This window comes from Lissotriton helveticus, chromosome 1_2 (genome assembly GCF_964261635.1).
Source record: "Lissotriton helveticus chromosome 1_2, aLisHel1.1, whole genome shotgun sequence".
In the NCBI taxonomy this organism is placed as follows: Eukaryota; Metazoa; Chordata; class Amphibia; order Caudata; family Salamandridae; genus Lissotriton; species Lissotriton helveticus.
Window position 1 is genome coordinate 349531485 of NC_136058.1, and position 27014 is coordinate 349558498.

The window sequence follows — 27014 nt, forward strand, 5'->3', positions numbered from 1 at the left end:
CTCCTCCCACGGATTCCTTGGGGGGTCAAATTTGCCCAGGGCAGGGCGGAGTGGTTTGAGCGTTTTGTCTGCCCCTTGGCACTGTGGGCAGTCTCTGACGTGCCTCTCGGCCCTTGCATCCATACCTGGCCACCAGTAGTTTTGCTTGGCCCTTAGTTTAAGTTTCCGATTCCCAAGTGTCCCTTGTGGAGCATGTCCAATAGTTTGGGGATGATGTCTGCTGGGGGGATGACTTTCTCCCCTCTGTATACAAACACTCCTTGGTCGTCCATCAACAGCTCTTCTCTGACTTCGAAGTATGGGTTGAGGCCTCCACGGGTTAGTCTCTTATCGGGCCACCCTCCTGTGATGTATGATTTCACTTCCTCCAGGACCTGATCCTTCCCGTAAGCCTGCCTCCATTCCTGGTGTCCGATGGTTTTCTCTTGATCTTCCATGAGTGCCACCATTTCTTCCGTTCCATCTTGGTCTATTCCACTCTGTTCCTGCTGCCAGGAATGTGCTCTACGTCGTACCTAAATTCCAGCAGTTTGAGGGTCATCTTTGAGATCCGCGGTGTGGCACTTGCATGGCCGCTGGACGTTAGTACTTTCAGCAAGGGTTTGTGATCGGTCCTTAACAAGAACCGTGTGCCCCACAAGAACTGTCTGAACCTGGACATGGCCCACACAACCGCCAGCATCTCCTTTTCAATTACACTATACTTCTTCTCGGTCTCACTGAGCGTGCGGGATGCAAAACTGATCGTTTCCATTCTCCCTTGGCCTCGATCTTGCATAAGGACGGCACCCAGCCCCTTGTCGCTGGCATCCGTGGTTAGTACCGTGGTTCCTTGGGGGTTGTATCCTTGGAGCGGAATTGCTCCAGCCACCTCTCTTTTGATGACTTCAAATTCACCTTGCGCTCCCTCCGACCAGCAGAATTCCGTATTGTCTCGTGTCAGCTGCCTCATGTGATGGGTTTTGGATGCGAAGTGCTGCACGAACTTACGATAATACTCCGCCATTCCAAGGAATGATCGTACTTCTTCTTTGGTGGAAGGCGGTGGCGCTTCGCAGATGGCTCTCACATTGTCTGCCTTCGGGGTAACCCCTCGCACCCCTATCTCGTGACCCAGGTAAGTCACCGACTCCATTCCAATCCGGCACTTGGTCCATTCAGCTGTGAGGCCCTTACTCTCGAGGATCTTTAGTACCTTTCCCAGTTTGCTGTCGTGATCCGGTCTGTCTCGTCCCATTACCAGGATGTCGTCCTGGAAATATTGGACTCCATCGGTGTCTCTAAACAGCTGGTGCATCAACTTTTGGAACACCGCAGCCGCCGAGGCTAACCCGAACGGCATGCGGCGGAACTGATAGCACCCGAATGGAGTGATGAAGGACGTGAGTTTTCGGCTTTCCGGATGCAGGGCGATCTGGTGGTAGGCGGAGGTCAAGTCTATGGTGGAATACCATTTGACTCCCCTGGTTCTGCCCAGCATTTCCTCGATCCGGGGCAAGGGAAACCTCTCCACCACTATGCTCTTGTTCAACTCGCGTAGGTCGACACACAGCCTGATCTTCCCGCTCGGTTTCTTCACGACCACCAGGGGTGCGAGCCATTCCGCGCACGTGATAGGTTCGATGATCCCTTTCCTCTCGAGATCCTGTAGTTCTTCTTGCACCGCGTCCCTTACCGCCAAGGGAACATTTCTCACTTTGTGGGCGACGGGCACTGCACCGTCCTTCAAGACTATCTTGTGCGCAAATTTCTCCATCCTTCCGACTGTGCCTCCGAAAACCTTGGGATAGTCTTTCTTCCATTTTTCTAGGTCCGGCCAGATCCCCGGTTCCGTGAGTAGTATCTGTTCCTTTCCTCCTGGGTCCAGCTTGATGCCCAGGTCGCCTTGGTCGAGCCATCCTAAGACCGAGGGTCCTCTCTCAGAGATGTACAATTTGCAGAACGCTGACCGGTCTCTGAACTCAAATTGTAGTGGTCTGAATCCTGCCATAGGAATGCGGTCCCCGTTGTACGTCACTGGGCGGATGTCTAACCTCTCCAATTCTGGGCCTAGGTGTGGTGCAAAGCTCTCCTCCCACACCGCTCTTTGGATGATGGTGTAGGGCGAGCCGGTGTCAGCCACGACCTTAATTGGTATCCCGCCAATCAGCATCTCCAGCACCGGTTTCAATGTTCTCTTGCCTTCGATGTTCAACACCTGGCCATCTACGCTTTGTACTTGATCTTCAATGTAAATGACTGTGACCACGTCTTCCTCTGCGCCCTCTTCTTGTACTTCGCTTTCCTGTCCGACGTACTTTACCATGCTCTTCAAGGACTTCCTCCGACACACCTTCTCGTAGTGGCCCACTATGCCGCAGTACAAGCATTTGGCGCGGAACGCGGGGCACTTCCTGTCGTGTGCCTCGTGCGACCAGCTCCCGCACCGATAGCACGGTTTCTTGGCACTTCCTGCTTGTTTCCCTGGAGGGCCTGGGTTACCTTGCCATTTGTTGGGCCCCTTTGCCGCCGAACCCTTGTTCTTGTAGTCCCTGCGGGGCTCCTCCTCGTCTATTCTGTTCACCATTGTGTTGGTGGTTGTCTCTTTCCTCGTTGCGTCCGCGTGCCAGCTCTGCCCTTTTGACGATTACCATCACTTCTTTTAGGGTGGTGTCACCGCTGGCCCACAACTTGTCCTGCACCGCCGTGCTCGTGGTATGCATCACCACCTGGTCTTTGATGAACTCCTCCTCCCAATGATCATATTTGCACGTGGACGCTAGTCTCTTCAAGGCCGCAACATACTCCTCTACTGTCTCTCCCGGCCGTTGTTTCCTTTGCTGGAAATTGAACCTGTCCACTGAGACACACACCGCCGGCCTGTAGTGTTCATTCAGGTCTTCGATGGCATGGGCATACACATCCACGTCGGTGCTTCCTCTTTGTTTCGGGACAAGGCTCTTGTAAATTCTCAGGCCTTCTGGGCCCAGATTTAGCAATAATATGCGTTTCTTCCTCTTGGGATTGAATTGTTCTTCATTCTCATCCTCCAATACTCCTATGAAATTATCGATGTATTCCCTCCAGTCTTCCCACTTCATAAGTGGTTCCCCTGGTCTTGGTAGGAACTGCACTGGCGCCATCGCGTACCCCGCCTGCGCACTCATCTTCTCGCTCTTGATCGCGGGATGCGCGTTCGCCTGGCCTCTGGGACTTCCTGGCGTGTTGTCCTGCTCTTCCTTGCCTGTTTGCGATTGGGGACTGCCTTCGTCCGCCCCCTCAATCTTGCCTGGGGGATCCAGCGCGGTCCTCCTTGTCCGGTGGGTCGTCGCCTGCTCAGGCGCGCTGTCCTGACGTCTCTGGGGTGTGGGCTACCCTTTAAGCTGGTAGTCACCCCCCCCTTGGGCTGTGCTGAGCTCTGCCACGCTCTTTAGGGTGGTACCTGTGTGTTGCTGCTGGTCTCCTTCCGACCTCTTGCTCTTCCTGGCACCAGGTTTTCTTCTTTTCTTTTCTGTGGTCTGGTTCCTTACTGCTTGCCTCTGGTCACCGGTGGCAGGTGGTGTCCTTGGTGGTCTGGTCTTCTGCAGGGGGCAGGGGGTCTAGAATCCCACCCTCGTCGCCATTGTAATGTCCTTTAATGCCCCAATGAAGACGCTGCAGCGTTTGTGTAGTTAACTTGTTTATTTATTAAATCTCCCTAAAGAGCGCCGAGCCGCGACAGCTCTGTGTCGGCTTTTCGCGCGCACCCTAACATGGCGGCCGCACGTCACGTCTGTACGTGACGTGCGTAGGCTAGACAGCGCCACTACAACACTTGGCTCAGGTGATGATTCTTACCTGCCCAGACTATTGAAGTTTGTTGTTTCTAGGGTCTTCTATCAATCCAACGCAACAGCTTCAGTGCATCCAAAATCAGCGACGCACGTTGCGCTTCCAGTTTCAGACACACAATTTGTTTTCGTCTTCTCTAAAAATATTTCATTGAGTGCCTTTCTGTTGTATTTAGAACTTATCACTGCTTTGGCCTCTCTGTCTACAGCAACAGTCCTAGCTGTGCCTTGCGGTCTTTGAAAGGACATCTTCTCATGGTTTCCAGGTTCCGACGCTCTCACATAGCTGGTCGCACTTTCTCAGTGATTGCACCTAAAACCTTGAACTCTCGCCAGCATGACTTCTCGGCTTTAATCAGCTGTTGCTTTTCCGGAAAGTTCTGTTAACCTGATATTTCTATAGTTTACTTGCTTTCTGTTGTATTAGCGGCAGGACACCGTATAGGTAACAGTATGCTCTACAAATCTTTTTTTTTACTTTACATTGCAAATGAGTGAGAGTTGCTTGTTGTGCAGTGATATCTGAGGGGATTTATAGCTGTCTGCTGAGAGTACATTGTTGGTGCATTTACTGTGGGCAACTTGGCTGCATGAGCATCCCCAATAAAAATACTGTAAAATTCGACATAAACAAATAGGTAGCTAGTGATCAAAGTCAGTGAACCTCCAGGTTCATAAGCCATAAAGGCACTGACTTTACTGACAAGGCACATTTTCAAGATCGCGCATACAACAAACAATGAGAGTAGGGTCTGAGGGCGAGTTTACCGACCGACCAGGTACATGCCCCAAAATACAATATTATCACAACAAAATACACCTGGGGGTCACAAAAAAAGAGTCAAAACAGAGTGGATCACAACACCAATGCTACACAAAAGACACCAGTGAGGACATCATCCGTGTTAATAAAATGCAGGCCAAGTTGAGGCTCAAGAGCATATGGAGAAATAGTTCCCATCAGAAGCCACACTGTACCGCCCTCTTTCTCATCATTTGGATTCTCCTCACCCAGGAGACAGAACGGCCGGTCAGATGTTACCGTGACCGATATGTGTGAGATAAGGGGTGGTGTGTATAGTACAAAAAATTTGACGTGGCTACTGTAAAGGCAGTGTTAAAGTGGTAAGAGTGTTAAGTGAGGGAAAATGTAAAATTAGGTGATCAGGTGGACAAACAACATTTATTAGTGTCTCCCAATCCCTAAGGTTTAAAAAGCAAGTGTAAGTGCGGGTTTTAAATAATCACCGTACTCAGTAGTGGTCGACATGTTTCTGCATTGTATTGAACATAGTTTCGAAATGCATTCTTCAGGACCGAAAAAATAAATAAAAACACTGCTACTTAGATGAAAGAAATTAAGAACAATATCACCTGACCTTCAGGTACATACTCAACCGTATACTGTTGCATCACACGGTATTGGATCCACACGGCAAGACAAACAAAATAGAAAAAGAACATGAATATGTCATATTCCTATGAATTATATACTGTGATGAGTACACATTCACATGTATAAAGACAAACATTGCCAATTGGCAGACTCACCCAAATATGATGGTTGAGGTGAGTCTGCCAATTGGCAATGTTTGTCTTTATACATGTGAATGTGTACTCATCACAGTATATAATTCATAGGAATATGACATATTCATGTTCTTTTTCTATTTTGTTTGTCTTGCCGTGTGGATCCAATACCGTGTGATGCAACAGTATACGGTTGAGTATGTACCTGAAGGTCAGGTGATATTGTTCTTAATTTCTTTCATCTAAGTAGCAGTGTTTTTATTTATTTTTTCGGTCCTGAAGAATGCATTTCGAAACTATGTTCAATACAATGCAGAAACATGTCGACCACTACTGAGTACGGTGATTATTTAAAACCCGCACTTACACTTGCTTTTTAAACCTTAGGGATTGGGAGACACTAATAAATGTTGTTTGTCCACCTGATCACCTAATTTTACATTTTCCCTCACTTAACACTCTTACCACTTTAACACTGCCTTTACAGTAGCCACGTCAAATTTTTTGTACTATACACACCACCCCTTATCTCACACATATCGGTCACGGTAACATCTGACCGGCCGTTCTGTCTCCTGGGTGAGGAGAATCCAAATGATGAGAAAGAGGGCGGTACAGTGTGGCTTCTGATGGGAACTATTTCTCCATATGCTCTTGAGCCTCAACTTGGCCTGCATTTTATTAACACATTTTCAAGATCAACAGATCACCCTCATGCTCACCGATATAGCTGGTAATGTACATACAGCTATTGCTGCTCAAAATGTATTTGTTTTTGTTGTAACCTTTTTCTTCATCCCTAACTGCCTTTTCTTACTGGCATTAAATGAAAGGTAAAAAGAAGGAAGATACCCCTATATTATATACAGGGAGGGGGTATACAAACATAGAAAAGACCTGACCCTGTTTGTAAAAACCTTTTTACGCTTTAATGCCTATATGCCACTATATCAAACCTAGTTAGGAAATTACTATATCCTAACAGCTTCCAACAGACTCTACGGTGTAGCACCAGCAATTGCAAATCACAATGTTAGGGGTATCACAATATATTATAAAAATGCATATAAGAAAAGTAGTTCAAAAGTAGTCAGAGACATGAGAATAATATCTTTTAAATTGTAACCCATAGGGAGGTATTTACATGGTTTTATGTGAATACATTTTCTTTTTAAGTAAACTACTTTTCTTATATGCATTTTTGTAATATATTGTGATACCCCTAACATTGTGATTTGCAATTGCTGGTGCTACACCGTAGAGTCTGTTGGAAGCAGTTAGGATATAGTGATTTCATAACTAGGGGGCCTATTAGGATGGCGGACAGACCTGCGTCCGTCCGCCACCCCGAGGTGGAGGGACCGTTCGCAGGGGCAGCGGCGGTCCCTCCGGTGCAATTAGGATGTGACCGCCGCCCTGGCGGTCACATCCCGTATCTTTAACCTTGCGGCGGATGCTGCTAAAGCAGCACCCGCCGCAAGGTTAAAAATGCATGTTTTACATTTACATGCACAAAGCGGCAGGCACCGCGCGGTGCCTGCCGCTTTGTGCGTGTAAATGCTGGGGGGACCATAGGTACCCCCCATGTGCACCCACACCCCCGACACCCTGGGGGCCCGCAACGGCCCCCAAACACCAAAGACCACATGCCTTTCCACGGCGGAAAAGCAGCAGTGGAAAAGCATGTTTCTCTGCACATCGTAATTTGGCTGACGGTGTCTTGCAGACACCGCCACCAAATAGCCCTCCACAACCCGCGGATCAGCGGCGGACGGACCTGCCATCCGCCGCTGGTCCCACCGCAATCCCACCGCCATCCTAATCTGGCGGTGGGTGTTTCCTGTGGCCACGGCGGTGAATCGGCATCCTCCAGGCCGGCGGTGCCTTCCGCCGGCCTGGAGGATGCGGATTCATCGCCATCCTAATCGGACCCTAGGTTTGATATAGTGGCATATAGGCATTAAAGCGCAAAAAGGTTTTTACAAACAGGGTCAGGTCTTTTCTATATTAAATGAAAAGTGTCAGTCTTGCCCTGCAGGGTTGTTGTGATCAATTCACATTCATTTTAATAACCAACCAAAATCACAAATCCACTCCACACCACACCATTCCACCCAGCACAATTTCACAACTAACAATTCCACTCCACACCACGTACACCCACTCCACTCCAAACCAAAACACATGGGTACAAGACATTTTCATTTACAACACCAATAGTTCTAACTCTAGCAAATGAGAGACCTGTTGCATTAAAAATGCTTGTTTAGGGTCTGTTGTGCCTTGTTCGACTGTGTGAATGTTTGCACATATGCGGAAATGATACTCAAACAGATGATCCTCTACTTTCGGACCTAAGTCCTTCCGTGCCATTTCTGACAGTTTGGGATCATTCCTCACGAGGATGGTTTTCCTTCTTTCAGCCGAGTTAGCTGTATTGGCATTAAAAAAAGGCACAGGGCCCCATATTCCATCCCTGAAGGACAGGTATGTTTACTGGAGCACCTGTAAGTCCTACATCCGCAGTAATATCCATTATTCGAGTCAGGGGGCCTAGAACATCTAGCACCTTGTCTTGACACTGCTTTATTGATTTATCTATCATCTTCTTGGGGGCCATACCTTTGAGAGAGAGAAATGGTATGTCCACAGTGGTGAACAATTTACGACAGAGCAAGAGTCTAGGGCACTCATGATGAGTTCAGGCCTCAGCAAGGCCCAAAGGTACCGAAAGGGTTCGCCCTTCTGTGTACAAAGTCCTTAGACTTACAAATGAAGTTGGCAAGGAAACTGGAAATACAAAAACATAGTTTAATAAACCTTTAAAGGTGGTGATACAACCTCCACAACACTTCTACAGTATTGTACAGAGTAGCACACTGAATACAAGCACATGGCCCCTTTTATACACAGTGGAAGGGGTTCAGCTTACAGCTTAGACAGAGGTTGCAACCACGTAAGGACATTTCCAAATATATCAGTGGGTGGAGCTAACAGTATTTCTAGAACATGGGAGGGCTATGCTAATAAGGAACAACTGTTACTTCTGCTGAGCATGCGCTACACTCTCAAGAAGGACTAATAATAACTGTTGCTAGGTAGAATCCACAGTGTAACTGGCAGAGAGGTAGGACAATCAGAACATTGAGCACATGGCAATGTAGGGCATGAAAAATGGCGGACTCGAAATACAAAATGGAACCCCTATACTAGATATTTGGACTGATGCATTATGGCTTCAGCTAATGCTTAATAATACCGTTGTTTTATTTACAACAGACGACCCTTTCAGCGTTAGCTGAAGCCATTCCATTTCATAGGGTAGTCATCAAACTCATCTTGAATGTCAATGCTCATAATGTTAGAAATCTCTTTAGTTAGACTCTTTTGATAAGCAGCTTCGGAAACAGCTTTCTTATTGGGTATACAAGAGGTAATGCAAAGAGAACATATCATAGGACCACATTGAATACACATACAGCAAGAAAAAAGAATTACTACTATTATACAAAGGCCAGTGAGGATCTTCCAACCCCATGTAGTAAATAAGGTCCAAAACCAACTAGAGAAGGTCCATGTACCATTATCAACATGTATGTCAGCAGCTATTTTATGCAGTTTATTTATGGCATTATAAACAGAAGGCGAGTTGTCTGGGATGAAGACACAACAGCTACTTCCAATAAGTCTACAAGCTCCTCCTTTTTCTGCTAATATGACATCTAACACCATTCTGTTTTGCAGGGCAACAATTCTAGTAATTTGCAACTCTTCAGTTACGTTTCCTAGTGCTGCAGCAGTTTGGTTGGTCACTGCCTCTACAACTCTAGTTAATCTTCTTATCTTTCTACTGTTTAGGGCAGCTCCAACAAAAAAGAATAACCCTAGGTTAAAATCTACATATTGCTGCAAACTAGTGTCGGTCTGGTCCACATCATCGATAGATAAAGTACGTTTGTATCTATTCACAGTAGCATTATTCAACAATTTCAAGTCTTTATGATAAGTGGCAGGTGCTAAAAACACTGGTGGTAATAAAAACGATACATAGCATACTCCTGACCAGCCAGCTGGTAATCGATAATATCCTCTATTACCGCATACAAAATATGTATTATGGGATGCTAAAAATGTGCTATTATTCAGACCATCTATATTTAAGACTTTAATACAATCACTAACACCTACAGGGATGTTCCCAACACTTTGTACGCATAAGTCCGCTTGTGCTTGTGCAACTGAGATCACAAATTTTTCACTTTCGACAGTGTCTCTAGTGTTCGTAAAAATGTAGGGAGTAGACTCATTGTCTGGTCGATATTCTTCCCACTCCCATATAGTTCCATTGGCTTGTGGATAGCCGTCTTTATTCTGGTGACATTCTTTGTTTAGTCTAAAAAGTAATCTTCCAACAGCAGGCTTTCTTGTGGCAAATAGAAGAGTATACCAGGCACGACAAGAACCATTATGAGAGAAAGGGAGAGGTATAAACGGTGTTCCCCCCTTCTTCTGGTGCGCTGGCATCATACCACATATCCAGCAATTTGTTTCATTTGTAGCAGTGTGGGTGTGATGTAGCATCTGAATGAAGGTGTTATTTACAAAGGACAAGCGGTGTTTTGATTCCTGATAGGGGAGCGTATAAAAGAAATGCTCCTCTGGCACCGGTGTAGAAACCACATATAGATCACGGGCAGGAATTACATCCTCAACAAACCACGTGATAATGGCAACAACTGCCACACTAGCAATAAATCCGAAGGCGCAGATCACTTTCTTTCTCTCCATGTTGAACAAATGTCTCGCAAATCTTCCTGAAACTAAAAAAAAAAAGGCTGTCAGAACTCTTCCCCCAAGGCGGCTGTTGTTTTCTTCACCAACGGGCCAAGACGGGTGTCACTACTCTAATGCAAGGCTGATCCCCCCCCCTTGCCTCATCGGCTCTCCGTTGCACCAACCAAGAGGCCGTTCTGACAGCAGTCTAAACAGCAGAAAACTTCTTCCTGGGTCGAAGGTTGTATTTTCTTACTCCAGAAGTCGTCGGGTCCGGGAAGAACTCCTCTTGCTCATCAGGTACCACAGCAGGGCCTTTCTCTGTAGTCAGGATTTCTCGATGGTCAGTCAACACGGCAGGCTCCACCAATCCGGGTTGCACTCTGCGACAATGAAGGGAGTGAATCCAGTTCTTCCGGTTGGTCACTCGGACGGCCGTTCTTGTTGCGAGCAGAACCTGCTCGGGACCGCACCATCGGGGCTCCAGGCCACTCGTCCTCTCGAACGCCTTGATGAGGACGAAGTCACCGGGTCGGAGACTATGACCCTCACCTGTGGACCGGTCAGGGAGTGCTTCTCGAACCTGTTGATGAATAGAAACCAAGTTATCAGTTAATTGTGCCAGATAGTCATTCATCAATACACAAGGTACATCATATACGGAACTTGGTTTGGGCACTCCCCAAATATTCATGGGACGACCAAACACCACCTCATACGGTGTAAGGCCGGTTCGGGAGTGTGGTACTGATCTTATTGACAACAATGCCAAAGGCAAAGCGTCGGGCCAAGTCAGAGAAGTGGAAGCCTGGATCTTTGCTAGTTTAAGCTTCAGTGTTCCATTGTAGCGTTCCACCAAGCCAGCCGACTGTGGATGGAACACTGCATGAAACTTCTGTTTTATCCCCAGACCTCTCAGAACGTACTTGATAACGTCTGCTATAAAATGAGGCCCGTTATCACTCCATAATAGTCTACAAACACCATACCTAGGGAAGAACTCCTTAAGTAGCACCTTTGCTGTAGTCATTGCAGTATTGTCCTTAGTAGGGTAGGCTTCAATCCATTTACTGAAAGCACACACCACTACCAAGACGTACTTTAGATTATTACAGCGTTCAAGTTGGATATAGTCCATTTGCAGGACTTCAAAAGGTGCAGTAGGTATTTCAAATCCTCCTGCTGGAGTCCGTGTTCCTTTCCCTGGGTTGTATTTAAGACAGATCATACAGGTCTGTACCACTCTCTTGGCCGTGCTAGCAATCTCTGGATGCTCCCAAACTTGCGCAAGCAATTTCACAATCGCTGAAGCTCCAACATGTGCTAGCCCATGTGCCATTTGAACCATAGGTTGGACAAAAGCTGTGGGCAACTTCCACCTATCCATTTGTTTGTTGCGCCAACAACCTTCATCATCCAGTTCTCCATTTTCAGACCATTGCTCTCGTTCTTTATCAGAAGCAACTCTCTGTATTTCCCTCACTTCTTTCCTAGCATCATGCCATCGTTCTGCTTGTGACTTCACAACATACATTGAAGTGGAGTCAGGTCTCATTGCAGTTTCTCGTGCTACTTGGTCAGCGAAAGCATTTCCTTGCCCTACTTTGTCAATAACTTTCTTATGTGCACTGCATTTCACTATAGCTATCTTCTTAGGAAATGTCAGGGCAGTCAAAAGATTGTGCACCAGTTCTCCATACATAATTTGTGTTCCGTGTGATGTCAGAAAACCTCTTTCCTTCCAGAGCAGGCCAAAGTCGTGCGCTACTCCGAAAGCATAGCGGCTATCTGTATAAATATTCACACACAACTCTGCACTAAGCTCACATGCTCGTGTCAATGCTATCAACTCCGCTGCCTGGGCTGATTTCTGTGGAATGCGTGCTGTTTCCACGATAGTATACAAAGTAGTGATGGCATATGCTGCCGAAGTCGTACCATCCGGTAGCTTCAGGCAGGAGCCATCCACCCATAATTCTCCATCTACATCTGAGAAAGGCGTATCCTGGAGATCGATACGACCCTTTGTCTGTTCCTCAGTCACAAAAATACAATCATGTGCTTCTTGTGCCTCAGGCTGAGTCGTCAGGAATGGTAACAATGTTGCTGGATTTAACGTAGCACATCTCCTCAATGTGATATGGGGAGCCAGCAACGTTAGTTCATATCCGGTCAGACGGGCACTTGTTAAATGCTGCGTCTTTGTTTGATTCAAAAGGGCGTCAACAGCATGGGGAACCAACACTAACAGCTTGTGAGATAACACTATTCCCTCACTCTGACGTATTGACACAGCTGTCGCTGCGACCGAACGAAAACACCCCGGCAATGCCCGAGCGACAGGATCGAGCAATGCCGAGAAATATGCACACGGACGCTGCCTGTCCCCGTGCATCTGTACTAACACAGATGACGCACATCCATCTCTCTCATGTACATATAATGTGAAAAGTTTCGTGTAATCAGGAGTGCCTAACACTGGTGCTGAACAAAGGGCCTGACGTAACTGTTGGAAAGCGTTTTCACATTCATCTGTCCAAGGAAGGGGAATTGGAGTGTCTTTTGTCAATAGCGCTAACAGTGGTTTGACTATATGTGAAAACCCCAGTATCCACTGCCTACAAAAGGACGTAAGACCCAAAAATGCTCGAACATCTTTCTGTGTAGAAGGTGTTGGTGTGTCCAGGATGGTTTGGATACGATCTGATGTAAGTGCACGCCCCTCCTTAGACAAAAGGTGGCCTAGGTAGGTCACCTTAGGTCTACAGAATTGCAATTTCTTCATAGATACCTTATGATTGTGAGAAGCCAAAAAGGAAAGCAAGGACAACGTACAAGTCTCACATTGCTCAGGGGTGTCAGCAGCCAACAAAATGTCATCGACATATTGAATAAGCACTACCCCCTCAAGCAAGACAAAGGAATCCAACTGTCTTTTCAACGCCTGACTGTAGATACTAGGGCTCTCAGTATAGCCCTGTGGAATTCTACAAAATCTATACGATCGATTATTCAGAGTGAAGCCGAAAAGGTAACGGCTATCAGGGTGAATAGGGATCGAAAAGAAGGCGTTCTTCAGGTCGACAACCGAGAATGTTGTCGCTGTTGGTGGAACCAAGGTAAGGAGTGTCGTGATGTCAGAAACAACAGGGTATTGGGGCACCACTATCTTGTTCACCTCCCGCAAATCAATAATAAATCGATATACCCTAGTATCAGTGTCTTTCTTCAAGATTGGTAAAATAGGACTGTTACAAACATTGTATGGGACTTCTTCCACCACCCCCACTCGGATGAGATCCTGCACAATCTGTATGAGCGCCTCCTCACCCTCCTGTGAAATCCTATATTGAGGCAGGCGTGGTAACACAGCTCCCTCCTTCACACTAATGTGAACCGGAGGAATGACCATCTGTCCCACATCAGTGTCTGAAGTAGCCCACAACGTGTGAGGTAAAGAGGCTAATGCAGCACTTTCAGCGACCATACACACTCTCTCTTTTGCAGGGTAATTGTCATTTAAAATCACGCGTACTCCTTCAGGGGAGCAGCGGATTGTGGCTCTAAAATGTTTCAGCATGTCTAGACCCACAATGTTGTCAGGCGTGTTTGAGGAAAGCAAGAATGGACATGGTGCTGTAAATTTGTCGACATGAAATGCAAGGGGTTGGGATAATGGGCTAAGAGAAGGTGTTCCATCGAACCCTACAGATGTGATCGTTAAGCCAGACAGGGGAGCCCTCGGAACCAATTGTTTAGACAAAGCGCTACGAGTAGCCCCTGTATCAACCAAAAACTGATCAGTAGAACCCAAAACATGTGCTGTAACATAAGGACCCCTCTGATCTACTGGTACTTCAACTGATTCCTCCCCCCATCCTACGCAATCCTATGCATATTGGGAATCATGACTTTCGGGGTGCACATAGTCAGACATCTGATACTGATTTCGTCTATCAAAGGTATTAGACCCTCCTTGTTGTTGCTCCCTAGATTCGAATCTAGCCCTGTCATTTAGGTTACCTCGTGGTCCAGAAAAACCCCCACGATTTCTCCCAAAACCTCTACCCCGTCCCATAGCCCTGTGTTCTCGCGCTAAAGGACACTCATTGGCCCAGTGGCCTCGTTGCTTACAATATGCACATTGATCTTTAGCCAAGTCTGTGCGGTTATATGTAGAATCATAAAAACCCCGACCACCTCTATTATTTCCTCTCTGGGGTGGTCCATACACTTGTGCTAACATAACTTTTGTTTTCAAATCCTTAGATTTCTTATCTTCATTACTTTTTGCTTCTAGTTCCTGACGGTCGTAATACTGAGCCATTGTCAGGAGGGATGCCGGAGTCGAAGTCGTCCAGGAGCTTTCACTCGCTTTCAACCGAGCTGCTACTCCCGGTAATAAATTTGAGACATATTTGTCTACAAACAGATGTCGACCTGTGTCATCCGTCAGAGACTGACCACTAAAATCATGAAAAGTTTCTTCAAATCGCGTAAAGAAGTCAGAAACTGATTCATCTGTCTTTTGCTTGCAAGATGCTAACATAGTCCAGTCAATCTTTTTAGGGGGAATAATCGTCTTTAATTTAATCAAAATAGCAGCAGGGAGGTCTAGAATGAGCTGGGGTGGTTTCTGCGCAGGTTTCCTAGCTCTGTCCTCCTCCTCAATGTCTTCCCATTTAGCTTTAAACGTCACTAAATCATCAATTTTCCGTACTGATCTCCACATGTCAGGGGGTAATATAAGACCAAAGAATAAATCAATGTCAGCTAATGTCATAGTACAAGAATTCAAAGCCCCCTCAACTTCCTCATAAAAGGCAGCAGGATTTTACCGTGGGTCAGGTAACGCTTTCTTTAAGGCCATAACATCCGCTCTATTCCAAGGAGTATATACCCAATTATAGATAAAATACCCTCGGGCATCAGCTGAATCTTTATCTGAACTAGTACCCGCTCCTTTAGGAGGAACATACAAAGGCGCTGCCTCTCGCATAGGTTTAACATGCACAATATCGACCTTATCTGAAGAAAAGATAGGTGATTGTTTCCCGTCGCCACTCAAACCCGTCTCTTTGTCGTCCACCGTCTTTTGTCGCTTTTCTTCTCGTAACCGAGACGCCTCATCCCGCAATATGAATAACCGTCGAACTGCATCAGCTGCCTGGGAAGGAGAAAAGAGACCTTTACGCAATTCTTTATTATCTTGTATTATGTCATCAGGTTCAAGAACAGGAGAATATTTTCGAAAAGCCCCGACTACTTCATCAGAAAAGGTTTCAAGAAAATAAATTTTTTCCCTGTCCGGCCATTTTTCAAGAGACAACAATATTTCAGCAAGAGGAATTGTACCCTTAAGAATACGATAAGAAATTTGTCGGAGCTCCGCCATACGATCAGATGTTAGCTTAGACCGCGTGTCTACCTTATCTTTAAATGATCCAGAATCCTCATCTTCCCCTTTCGGAGCAGACGGGCCAGCATACGGAGGCGGAGAACGATCTAGTAATGAAAAATCATCATCAGCATTATTAAGGACAGGATAAAGAGGCCGACGAATGGGATATTGGCCAGATATCTGCAATCTACGTTCCTTTTCCCGTTTTTCTTCCGCATCTTTTTGTTCACGTTGTCTCATTTCTTGCGCCTTCTCACGCACATTCTTCCTCTGCTCTTTCTCAATCAGCGCATGTTCACGTTTCTCACGCTCACGTACTTCTTTCACCCACATTCGCACACTCTCAAACATATCTTGTCTCGCTCGGCGCTTACCCAGGCACTGTTCCACATACTCAATTTTGCGCACATCAAACGAACCATACAAAGGCCATCTCAACTCAGGATCCTTCTTGGTATACTTCCTCCACAATGTGCTGTACATTATAGGGGAAAGACCAAACTTAATGTACATATCCCTATTCGGCGTCCCTTCTGGGGGAGCCGGCTGCGATTCTTCAAGACTTAACCGGTTTCCACAGCAGCACCACTTACGTAGTGCGCTAAAAGCAGACATGCTAGAAATATTGTGAAATACACAATATTATACAGAAAAATGGCACTTAATCGTTGCGCCGCTCACAACCATATGTTGGAGAAAAATCTCCACATTGCCTACCTATATGTGTTGCAACGCATATATACCCATATTCATAATCATAATATGATCGATCATCCAAACATCTCCATATCCATATCCATATCCATAAGCCACAGCAAGCGTATCCTAAAACTGCCTTGCTAATCACTGGCTACCATAAACACTCACAGTAATTACCATACATTGGTCCTTACCAAGCACGAGCGTCCAGATTCCACTTGCCAAGTTCCACAATTTGCTCAAACAGCTTATCCACAGCAAACCGACAGAAGAGGTCTCAGTCGAAGACCGGCGCCACCCAGATGGTCAGATCGGAAGGAAGGAAGAAATACCTCAGGATGCCAGGACTAAAGACGCCGCTGGCAGTGATCACTTCCCCGGCAGAGTTCCACTCCTTCGTCACGACCAGTCCTTCGAGCCTCCGAGTCGCCGATGAGCCCCACGTGACGGGCGCCAATTGATGAGTTCAGGCCTCAGCAAGGCCCAAAGGTACCGAAAGGGTTCGCCCTTCTGTGTACAAAGTCCTTAGACTTACAAATGAAGTTGGCAAGGAAACTGGAAATACAAAAACATAGTTTAATAAACCTTTAAAGGTGGTGATACAACCTCCACAACACTTCTACAGTATTGTACAGAGTAGCACACTGAATACAAGCACATGGCCCCTTTTATACACAGTGGAAGGGGTTCAGCTTACAGCTTAGACAGAGGTTGCAACCACGTAAGGACATTTCCAAATATATCAGTGGGTGGAGCTAACAGTATTTCTAGAACATGGGAGGGCTATGCTAATAAGGAACAACTGTTACTTCTGCTGAGCATGCGCTACACTCTCAAGAAGGACTAATAATAACTGTTGCTAGGTAGAATCCACAGTGTAACTGGCAGAGAGGTAGGACAATCAGAACATTGAGCACATGGCAATGTAGGGCATGAAAAATGGCGGACTCGAAATACAAAATGGAACCCCTATACTAGATATTTGGACTGATGCATTATGGCTTCAGCTAATGCTTAATAATACCGTTGTTTTATTTACAACACTCATTGCAGAATTGTTTACGGTTACCTTTGTCCATTGGCCTTCTTATTCAATGAGCTAGGTAAGAGGTAATCGCAGGGGAAGAAACCCATTTGCCCAATCCTGGTTGTGAAATTACTGCAGGAGCAAAATAAGGCATACACAAAGAATCAAGAAGGGCTCAGAAGAAGTTGGATTAAGAGACTCTGGGTCTTGAGGAATCTGTGGACCCCCAAGTCATTGTCATAAGAGTCTTGAGGATGGGCAGGCGTGGAAGACAACAATTCTAGATCAGAGTGGTCTGGATGAGAAGTAGTTTTGTCCACCTGACGCCTAGGACATGAGTCTCATAAAAAAGTAACATTTCTATATTTATCAGGAGGGTGGCATTCTTCAAATTCTGAGTTAAAAGTGAGGGACATATAAATGGAGACACCTCAGCATTTCTTTTTCTTAAGGGCACAAGTTCATTTTTATAAGGATGGTCCCTGGGAGGCTGATGATTCTTGCCCTTGAGCGAAGTATATAATTATTTAATCAAATGAAGCCACAATTAAGTGCCTATTGGCATCCTGCATTCACTGCATAGGCTGCATGGATGCTGACACAGCAGATTGGATGACATTCCTCATGGTGTCTTGTCCCCCACTGGCAGACTCCTGCCTTTCTCTGCAATCCTCCTCCACAGAGGAATCAAGAATCATGAAGCTCTGAATTCAAGGAGGATTTTGAAATAGAAAGTATCTTTCGGCCGCTTATGTCTGAGTACGCTTAGTAATTTTAAAGTCTCAAGAACCAGCAGTTGCAAGGAAAAATATAAGCATATCATATCCAATGAGAATCTAAATAGTCCCATGCTCTCCTCACCACTGGAGTCAAGCTATCCTGGCTGAAGACGGCTGATAGCCAGAAACCGGTCCTAGGATGCTTCATTCCGGTCAAGGAATGACATGGCTTGGCAGTTCGGGCTGGACTGTTCCCATGAGGCACAGGGTCAAGGCTGATTTGCATATGGCCATGTCTGAACTGGGGTGGTGTGGAGTGCAAAAAAACGATGGATTTTGGCCCAGATCTCTGTACTGGGGTGAATGTATGACATTGTTCTGCATTCTGTCCATCAACTGTTGGTTATGCATTTGTCACCCCGAGTGGGATGGGTATGCTCAGACGTGAGTCCCATGCTCTCCACACCACTGGAGTCAAGCTATCCTGGCTGAAGACGGCTGATAGCCAGAAACCGGTCCTGGGATGCTTGATTCCGGTCCAGGAAAGACATGGCTTGGCAGTTCGGGCTGGACTGTTCCCATGAGGCACAGGGTCAAGGCTGATTTGCATATGGCCATGTCTGAACTGGGGTGGTGTGGTGTGCAAAAAAACGATGGATTTTGGCCCAGATCTCTGTACTGGGGTGAATGTATGACATTGTTCTGCATTCTGTCCATCAACTGTTGGTTATGCATTTGTCACCCCGAGTGGGATGGGTATGCTCAGACGTGAGCCCCATGCTCTCCACACCACTGGAGTCAAGCTATCCTGGCTGAAGACGGCTGATAGCCAGAAACTGGTCCTGGGATGCTTGATTCCGGTCCAGGAAAGACATGGCTTGGCAGTTCGGGCTGGACTGTTCCCATGAGGCACAGGGTCAAGGCTGATTTGCATATGGCCATGTCTGAACTGGATGGTGTGGTGTGCAAAAAAACAATGGATTTTGGCCCAGATCTCTGTACTGGGGTGAATGTATGACATTGTTCTGCATTCTGTCCATCAACTGTTGGTTTTGCATGTATCAGTTTGGTGAACCAGAGTGGCGAGTTTGGTGGTCCGAATCATTTGGCGGTAGCGTCTTAGGGCATATTTGAATGGGCTCCTGTCTGCATTGTCCTAGCTCATTCTCCATTTGTGCTCCAGTTGCTTGCAGTAGCATTTTAACAGTCAGAGTTCCTCTGTGTACCAACTTGCCTGGATTTTGTTGTATGGCTGTTTTTGAAAGGGGCAAGGGAGTCGGCGAAGGAGGTGATTCAGTGGTTGAAATTCTTGATGGCTTTTGAGGAGGCCGTTGCTGTGTTCAGTTTGGGTGTTGAGAGTGGTGCTCCAGTCATTCTAAGAGATGCCATTCATGTTTCGGTTGTCTGGTCCGGCAGTGGTGCATGTGCGTTGGACCCGGACAGGCATACTAAATTTGACAAGGGCATGGTCTGTCTAGTGGACTGGTATGGCCTCATGAAAATGGATGCTAATTAGGTTGGTGAAAATAGGGTCCAGCAAGTGTCCAGCGATGTGGGTAGGTCCCACTCCTCGGGTGAGGCCCAGGTTTCCAAGGTCTTTAATTTTTGCTCTTGAGTTGGGGTTGGTGTAGTCCTCCAGGTGGAATTTCAGGTCTCCGAGTAGGATGTCATTGTTAGCATTGAGGGTGAGCAGCGCAACAAAGTCTGTGTTGGTGTTAGTGAAGTTGGTGCATGGTCTTTAGAAGAGAGTGCTGCTTAGGGTGAAGTTGGCTGTGATGTGGAGCTTGAACATCAGGTGATCTATGAGGGAGGACGACATGTCCATGGAGGTGGTGCAGCTGATAGTGTTCTTGTGTATGATGTCGATTCCGCCTCCAGTCTTGTGACGTCTGTCTTGCCTGCCATTTTTGTACCCAGGGGAGATGCTTGTAGTGGTGTCAGGCACCGATGCAGGGTTCAACTAGGCTTCCGTGAGGAAAAGTAGGTCAGGGACATTGTCGTGCAGCAGGTCCTAGATCTCTGTGGTTTGTTAGGGAAGCAAGATGATGCTGAAGAGCATGCATGCAACTGTGGAGTGTTGTGTAGGTGGTGGCAAGACTGTGTTAGTATGGGTGCTGTCAGTGCGGTGCGTGTTGGGTGAGGGTGAACGCATGAAAACTTGCAGGACGCAGTGGCGAATGCTCCCTCTGTGTTGTGTGGTGCTGCAAGGCATCAACGTGAGGAGCGGCAGCTGGGATTGAGGGCACAGAGGGTCACTGCGTGGTAGCCGCAGAAGGGGGGAGGACCATGGTTTCTGGAGCTGGGCGTGGGCCAGGTACAGATGGGCGCAAACGGGCTTACTATTGGCACACTCGCTGCATGTCCACGAGGTCAGACGTCCCTGACCAGCTTCATCGGTGATCAATAAGTGTTCCTCTGAGCTCCTAGGAGCTCCCAGTCTCACAGGATGTTGGAGCTCTCGGCCAGCCCACGGCGACAGCTTCATCTTCATGGCGGCCAGTTGCATGTGCGCACTCATGACACTGTTAGTCATGCTATAGGTGGGCCAGTGGCTTCCTCTCCTTTGGTGTGTAATAGGGCTCTCAGGAGCATGTTATGCTGGCAGTATTGTCCCAATGCTATGGTAACAGTGCACATTTTGAAAAATATGGCATTCACTGGTAGCAACGCAGATGCAAGACCAGTAGAACTTTACAGCAGATGTGCACCTGCCTGGCCTCTGCGTCATTACTATCATGAGCGTGTGCACCTTAATGAAGTCCTGATGCTCTAAACTAACTCCTGATGCTGAGCCCTAGGAAACACCTGCTCAAAATAGGCACTTCTGTGTGACATATGAGGTGTACCCTCTAGTAGCAGTGCAGGAATCACTTATGAAAAATATACAGGCAGGAACTCTCTGTTGGGCGCAACATCACTTTTCATGAGAGCGATACAGAAGGATGCATTTCAAAGGAATAAACTGCCCTTCATGATGGTATTAAAAAAGTGCCAACTAGAGAAAACGAGGCACTCGCTGCATAGTTATTGCCAATTTCATGGAATGGTATAGGACAATTCTTCAGGATCAATAAATTCTTCTTCTGTAATGATTTATTTCAGTTGGTACCTGCACGACAGCAGCCATGGATACAAGGAAGACTGCAGGAGACATCACAAGTCATGACATAAGAAAGTACTTTCTGGTAAGAGGAAAACGTTTGACGACAATCATATGGATTAATTACATTGTTAATGCGCTACATTGTTATGACCTAGGGGATTGCCATTGTAGGGTTGCCTTCAAAGGTGACAGTGGTTCAGATGGGGAGCGTTGCACAGTATATGTACATTTGTGGGTCTTTGTGTCGCTGCTTGCTGACAGTCAGAGCCTCAGCTGTGTAACATTTATTATTTGTGACACCAAACAAATCAGGCAGTTTGGTAAATACAGTGAAATATCAAATGGATCCCCCATTGTGAACTACTGTGCCGGGAGTAGCCCCGCCTTCATCCGTAGTGGTATCCCCACCTTATACACCTCCCTAGGGGTACCATCGAATAATGTGATACTTCCACAGCCTCTGAAAGCTCACCGAAGTACCCCGATGAACTGGAGGACACCCCAGGGGTAAAGGGGAACTGGAAAGAGAAGCGCACGTTCTCGCATTAAATGCGAGCATGCTTCTGACTCTGGCCGACATACTACACCTCACAGACTACAGGCGCCAAAGCTATGATACGTATGCAACGAAAACTTAAGTCTCCTAAATTACAAACATGGAATACGTATATGTAAATATATATGCCGCGTGAGTTGGATTGGTCCCTTACGCAAAAACTTTAATGGGGACTGTATTGTTCTAAATTTTAGGCACCCTGGCACTGCTAAATACATACTTAACCACAATAGCACCAACACAGGACCTTCTACTGTTGTCACCCTCTTGCCTTTGCGTTATTTTTACAGGCCCCCACCTATACAACCCTTTTCAGCCCCACATTCCTTCCAACCTTTTCCAGCGCAGTTGCCTTTCCCACTATTTAATAGATTTTCCACACCGGCAGATACATGGAGTTTGGATTGACCATTAGATACTCCATCTTACTCCTTAGCTAATGATCACACCAATAATGAGTCCCTTGTTGGCAACTTACCCATTTGTCCCAGTGCAACATTGTTGAATTCCTCAGACAGGTGTAGGATGTCATTTGACCCCACAAAAGGCGTATCTGGCCAAACCTCTATTATGGACTCTGATGAATTCTCCATTTTGAGTTGGAACATTGCAGGCCTTAACGCAAAAATGAATATAAAGTCTTGGACTGATTGGGTAACAAGCTTTGATGTCCTAATGTTGCAGGAAACCTGGTGCACAAGATCTTTACTCCTTGAGGGTTACAGCTGCCACAATTTGATTGTTCCATCTCCTCCCATTGGCCGCCCCAGTGGGGGTTTATCAATTTGGGTCAAAATTACAGCTGGTGTCAAAACTGAACTACTGCCAACTACTAACAAAAATGTTATGGCATTGAAATATACAGGACGGTTAAAGTTATGTTTTGTTAATTTTTATAATAATGATTTTACAACCCATCCTAACATTAATTTTTTAGATTTGTTTACATTTATTGACGAAGTAGTGGATGGCCAAAAATATGGAAGCTTTGATGGCATTTGCCTGGGAGGCGATTTCAATGCACACATTCACTATAGTTCCCTGCCTTGTAGGAGAGGTGAAGAACTATTAGACCTGTTAGCAACACGTGACTTAGTTGATGCTATGGAGAAATTGGATATGGATGTGAACTATGTACCGGCCCCTACGTACATCGGCCGTGGGAGTTCTACCACTATTGATTATGTTTTCATTTCATCCCTCCTTGAGGATCTCCTTTTGAAATCTGAGGTTATCACGTCTCCGTATAGCGACTACTATCCATTTTTAATTTGCCTCAAATCAACTAAAACACCAATGAACAGACTAGAAATCGGGGCAAAAAACTTAATGGCATCAACAGAGAGGCTAAGGGTGGCTTGGAGGGGGATAGACAAACAAGGAGTTTTGGCCAGAGTCATTAGAAAACATCCTACTCTAGTCTCAGTATGTCTATCAACCACCAGCCCGGGGCTTGACATTGTTAACTCCTTTTGTGAGCTATGCAATGTAATAAAAGGGGAAATCTCCAAACCAGCCCCAGCCCACACCAATAGCAATCCCAGGTGGTTTGACACCTCTTGTTCCAAAGCCAACCGGGAACTCAGGGCTGCCCTTACTGCAGCACCACGAGATCTGTCTCTGGTAAGGACCTTGAGACTCAGATACAAACTTTGTCTAAAAACTAGATCAGACGAACTATTAAAAGATCACTGGGATTCCCTTGTTCGCACTGCAGCCCTACGAGATGTTGGAGGGTTTTGGAGGGCTGTCAAGAATCTTAGGTCACTGGGTTCTAACATCTGCCCCATCAATTGCAATATAACAGGGGATGTGTGGGTTGACCATTTTTCGAAGATCTACGACGCCTCTGCGACTGGCAACCCAATTACAACTATCCCAGTTATAAAGCCTTTAAATATTTTGTTGTCTGAGGTTGAGGATGCTATCATTGAAAGTGCTGGTAACAAAGCTCCTGGCCCAGATGGTTTATCCATCGATCAAATCAAATCTGAACCTGACTTTTGGGCACCTTTGTTATGCAATGTCTTCAATAATTTATCCACTACTGCTGTTCCGAAAACATGGTCCTGCAGTACCATCGTACCCATATTCAAAAAAGGCAACAGACTTGACCCTGGCTGTTATCGCCCAATATCATTAATTGACAATACTCTAAAGGTCTTAGGCAGGGTCCTTTTTAATAGAATTAGTACTTGGGCGGAAGAAAATACCATCTTACATCCCTGCCAGCTAGGGTTCAGGAGTAAAGTGGGTACGGTGGAACAGTGCCTGAACCTAAACTTAATTATGGCCAAACATACGATCGTCAAAAAATCACCCATCTATTTTGGTTTTATGGATTTAAGTTCTGCATTTGATTTTGTTAATCGTTCTCGTTTATGGTCAGTTTTGTTAAATTATGGTTTAGATGAATCTTTAGTTTATTTTCTGGCACACCTTCATAGTGATTTGAAAGCTCGTGTTCGTATAAATAATGATGGTGAAGTCTCTAATGATATTTTAATTGGTAGGGGGGTCAGACAAGGCTGTGTTCTGGCCCCCCTACTTTTTATCCTGTATATAAATGATCAGAGTGTTTGTTTGAGCAAATTAACCAATGATGTTCCGCAAGTTAACAGCAACTCTGTCCCCGCTTTACTTTATGCGGACGATGCGGTCCTTATGGGCCGCACACCTAACGCTTTGCGAATTTTAATTTCTGGTTTTGTTAAATTTATGGCAGACCTGGGCCTTTGCACTAACTTCAAAAAGTCATTTATAATGTCTTGTGTCCCTAAAAGTTACAAAATAAGCCACATTCAATCAGGGGATGATATTCTAAAATGCACTTGCACTTTCCCTTATCTTGGTCTGTTATTTTCCAACACTGGCTCTTGGCAACCCCATGTCGCCTTGGGAAGGAATAAAATGAGTAAGGCCATAAACTCTTTAACCTCCCTTCGCCAACCCAGACAAGCAGACGTGATTGTGTCACTCTTACAAATTTATAAAACACAATGTCTACCTGTGGGCACCTACGGTGCCGAGATATGGGGTTACTCCAATAGCACACAATTACAGACCGAAGAAAATAGATTTTGTCGGACGATTTTAGGGGGGGTTATAAGTGCACCAACTTACATCTGCCATAGGGAATTAAACCTTCCTTATATTGAAGATTTTATAAGATCAAGACCGGCATTGCTTTGGATAAAAATTTGGTGTAATTCCGCTGCCTCCCTGTCACAAGATATCATTAGGGATTGCCTAAAATGCGAGAAGGCTAACTGTATACCCTGGTTTAGGGCTGTAGAAAATAGTTTATCAAGTGTAGGCCTGGGTCATCTTTTTACATCTCCACAATTGATTGACCACACGCATAAGAATTTAACAAAAAGGGCTCTCTATGAATGTTATCGCAAGGAGAGGCTAAGGTGCAACTTGACAAAATCTACCACAATTAGATACACGTCCTTTATGGAGTTAAGTGAGAAACCATCTGTCCTGCCTCAGAGTTATCTACGCTTAAAATTAGGCAGATGGAATAGGAGTTTGCTATTTCGATTCAGGGACGGTAGCATTATAAATTTACTTTGGTTTCAATAAATGTGTGGGAAACTTAAAATGTCCCTGTAATCTTGGTGGTTTTCTTTTGTGGTTTTTATAGAATGCACACTTTGCACTTGTTAATGCCGTACTGTAGGAAAAACGCTTTGACCGATTTTAATCTAGCTTTTAAAGATTTTTTTATGTTAAAGACGGATGAGGCCATCTTCAGAATAAGCAGCTTTCTTAAAGCAGCCGTACGATCACGTGCTTCTCTGCTAATTGATTGAAATATTTGCACTATGCACATTTTTTGCACATTTGCTTATTGCACCATGTATACTTTGCACTAAGAATTGTACTTTTGCACATGATAAAATTGTATACTGTTATGAGTTTATAATAAGTGGGACGAAATCTGTATTTTATACTATTGTCGGTTTTATGTGCACTTTTATGGATGTTTTACAATCCGAATAAAGATCATTTGACTTGACTTTGATATATATTTTCCACGACAATGCCAAAGATCTAGGCTGGTATCGCTTAGATTATCTTTGTTAGCTCAGTTATTGAAAGGGTGTGTGCATGATTACAAGCACTGGTTTTGTACTGGAAGAGTCCTGTCAGTACACAATTCTTTAATTTGACATAATTTAGCACTTTTCCTCCTTTCCATGTGTGCTGTACAGTGCAGCACACATTCAAAGTTGGAAAGTTTTAGAAAAAAGATTTTTTTCTCAAACTTTATGCCTTACTCACAGAGGTGTACATTTTTTGTAAAAAGGCTTTTCCTCAAAATCCGTTGGAACGCCCATCTACCACCCATGGAGTGCCCCCTTGATATTTTAGTTTAGGGTAGTGCTTAATTTGTAAAAAAAAACTAAGTGGCAGGGCCCTCGTCAGAAGGCCACTGCAGCTTGCACCACCCATGTCTCCTGCCAGCGGTGCCAGTGATAGTACCAAACACATACAAACCATCACACTCCTCCTACAAATGTGACAATTCCAGGTGCCCCAACACTATGGGGATGGCTTTTTTAACAGGTATTAATCCTTTTTAATGACTATTGAATTCATAAATGTCTATTTGTTGTGCTGATTTCTAAATTAGACGAACAACACCACCATGTGTCAGACTGTCCTAAGTGCCGGTGTTGACAATTAAGTGCTGGTGCCGAGCACCGGATACCACCAGCTCAAATTAAGCACTGCTTTAGGGCTACTTTGCAACACAAATCGTGTTTTGCAGTGGAAAGTAAATCCAGATACAGCACTTGGCTCCAGGTTTCAGCCACTAATGTGGCACAAACTTAGCACAAAGTGTTATTAAAATTTCCCCATAATATCTGGTTAGTCATGCAATAAATATGGTTGTAGGAGTGATAATGTATACATGGCCACCTCTGTTTTAGGCGTACGACATAACCAGTGGCTATTTGTGCCGTTGGGCCCCACTAGTAGGGACTCGTACTATTCTCCAGGCTGCATTGCCCCGGCCTGTCTTCCCCCTGCCCACCAATGCCAAGGCATTTCTTTGCACAACTGCTGGTGCCACACTTGTGACATTACCTTCATTCTGAGGTTGTCACCAGCACACTGACTGGTCCAGTGTGGTGAGGTAAGGGGCACATGTTACTGGCTGCCCCTGCTCCTCAGTAGTTAAAGACAGACCTAGGGTATGATTTGGAGTATAATGGACAGGGCTAACAAACATGACAGAGCTGCCTGTCCACCAGACTGATGGTTCGCCCACCTCATTTAGACTTTCCGACAGTGGTGCTCCTGCTCTCTCCACCATCATACACCGATGGACCAGTTGAGGGCGGCCTGTTGGTGTAAGGCCATCAAATTGTCCACCCAATTGAA

The 27014-nt window shown here is 45.6% G+C and overlaps 1 protein-coding gene across 1 annotated transcript in view; it reads left to right on the forward strand.

Moving 5' to 3' along the window:
- The window catches only part of LOC144803687 (uncharacterized), a 381476-nt gene that overhangs the window by 24025 nt on the left and 330437 nt on the right, over positions 1-27014 (forward strand). The window contains exon 2 of the mRNA XM_078671874.1: positions 21061-21143. Coding sequence (XP_078528000.1) covers positions 21084-21143 — 60 coding nt within the window. The 5' untranslated portion in view covers positions 21061-21083. The remainder of the gene's footprint in view (positions 1-21060; positions 21144-27014) is intronic.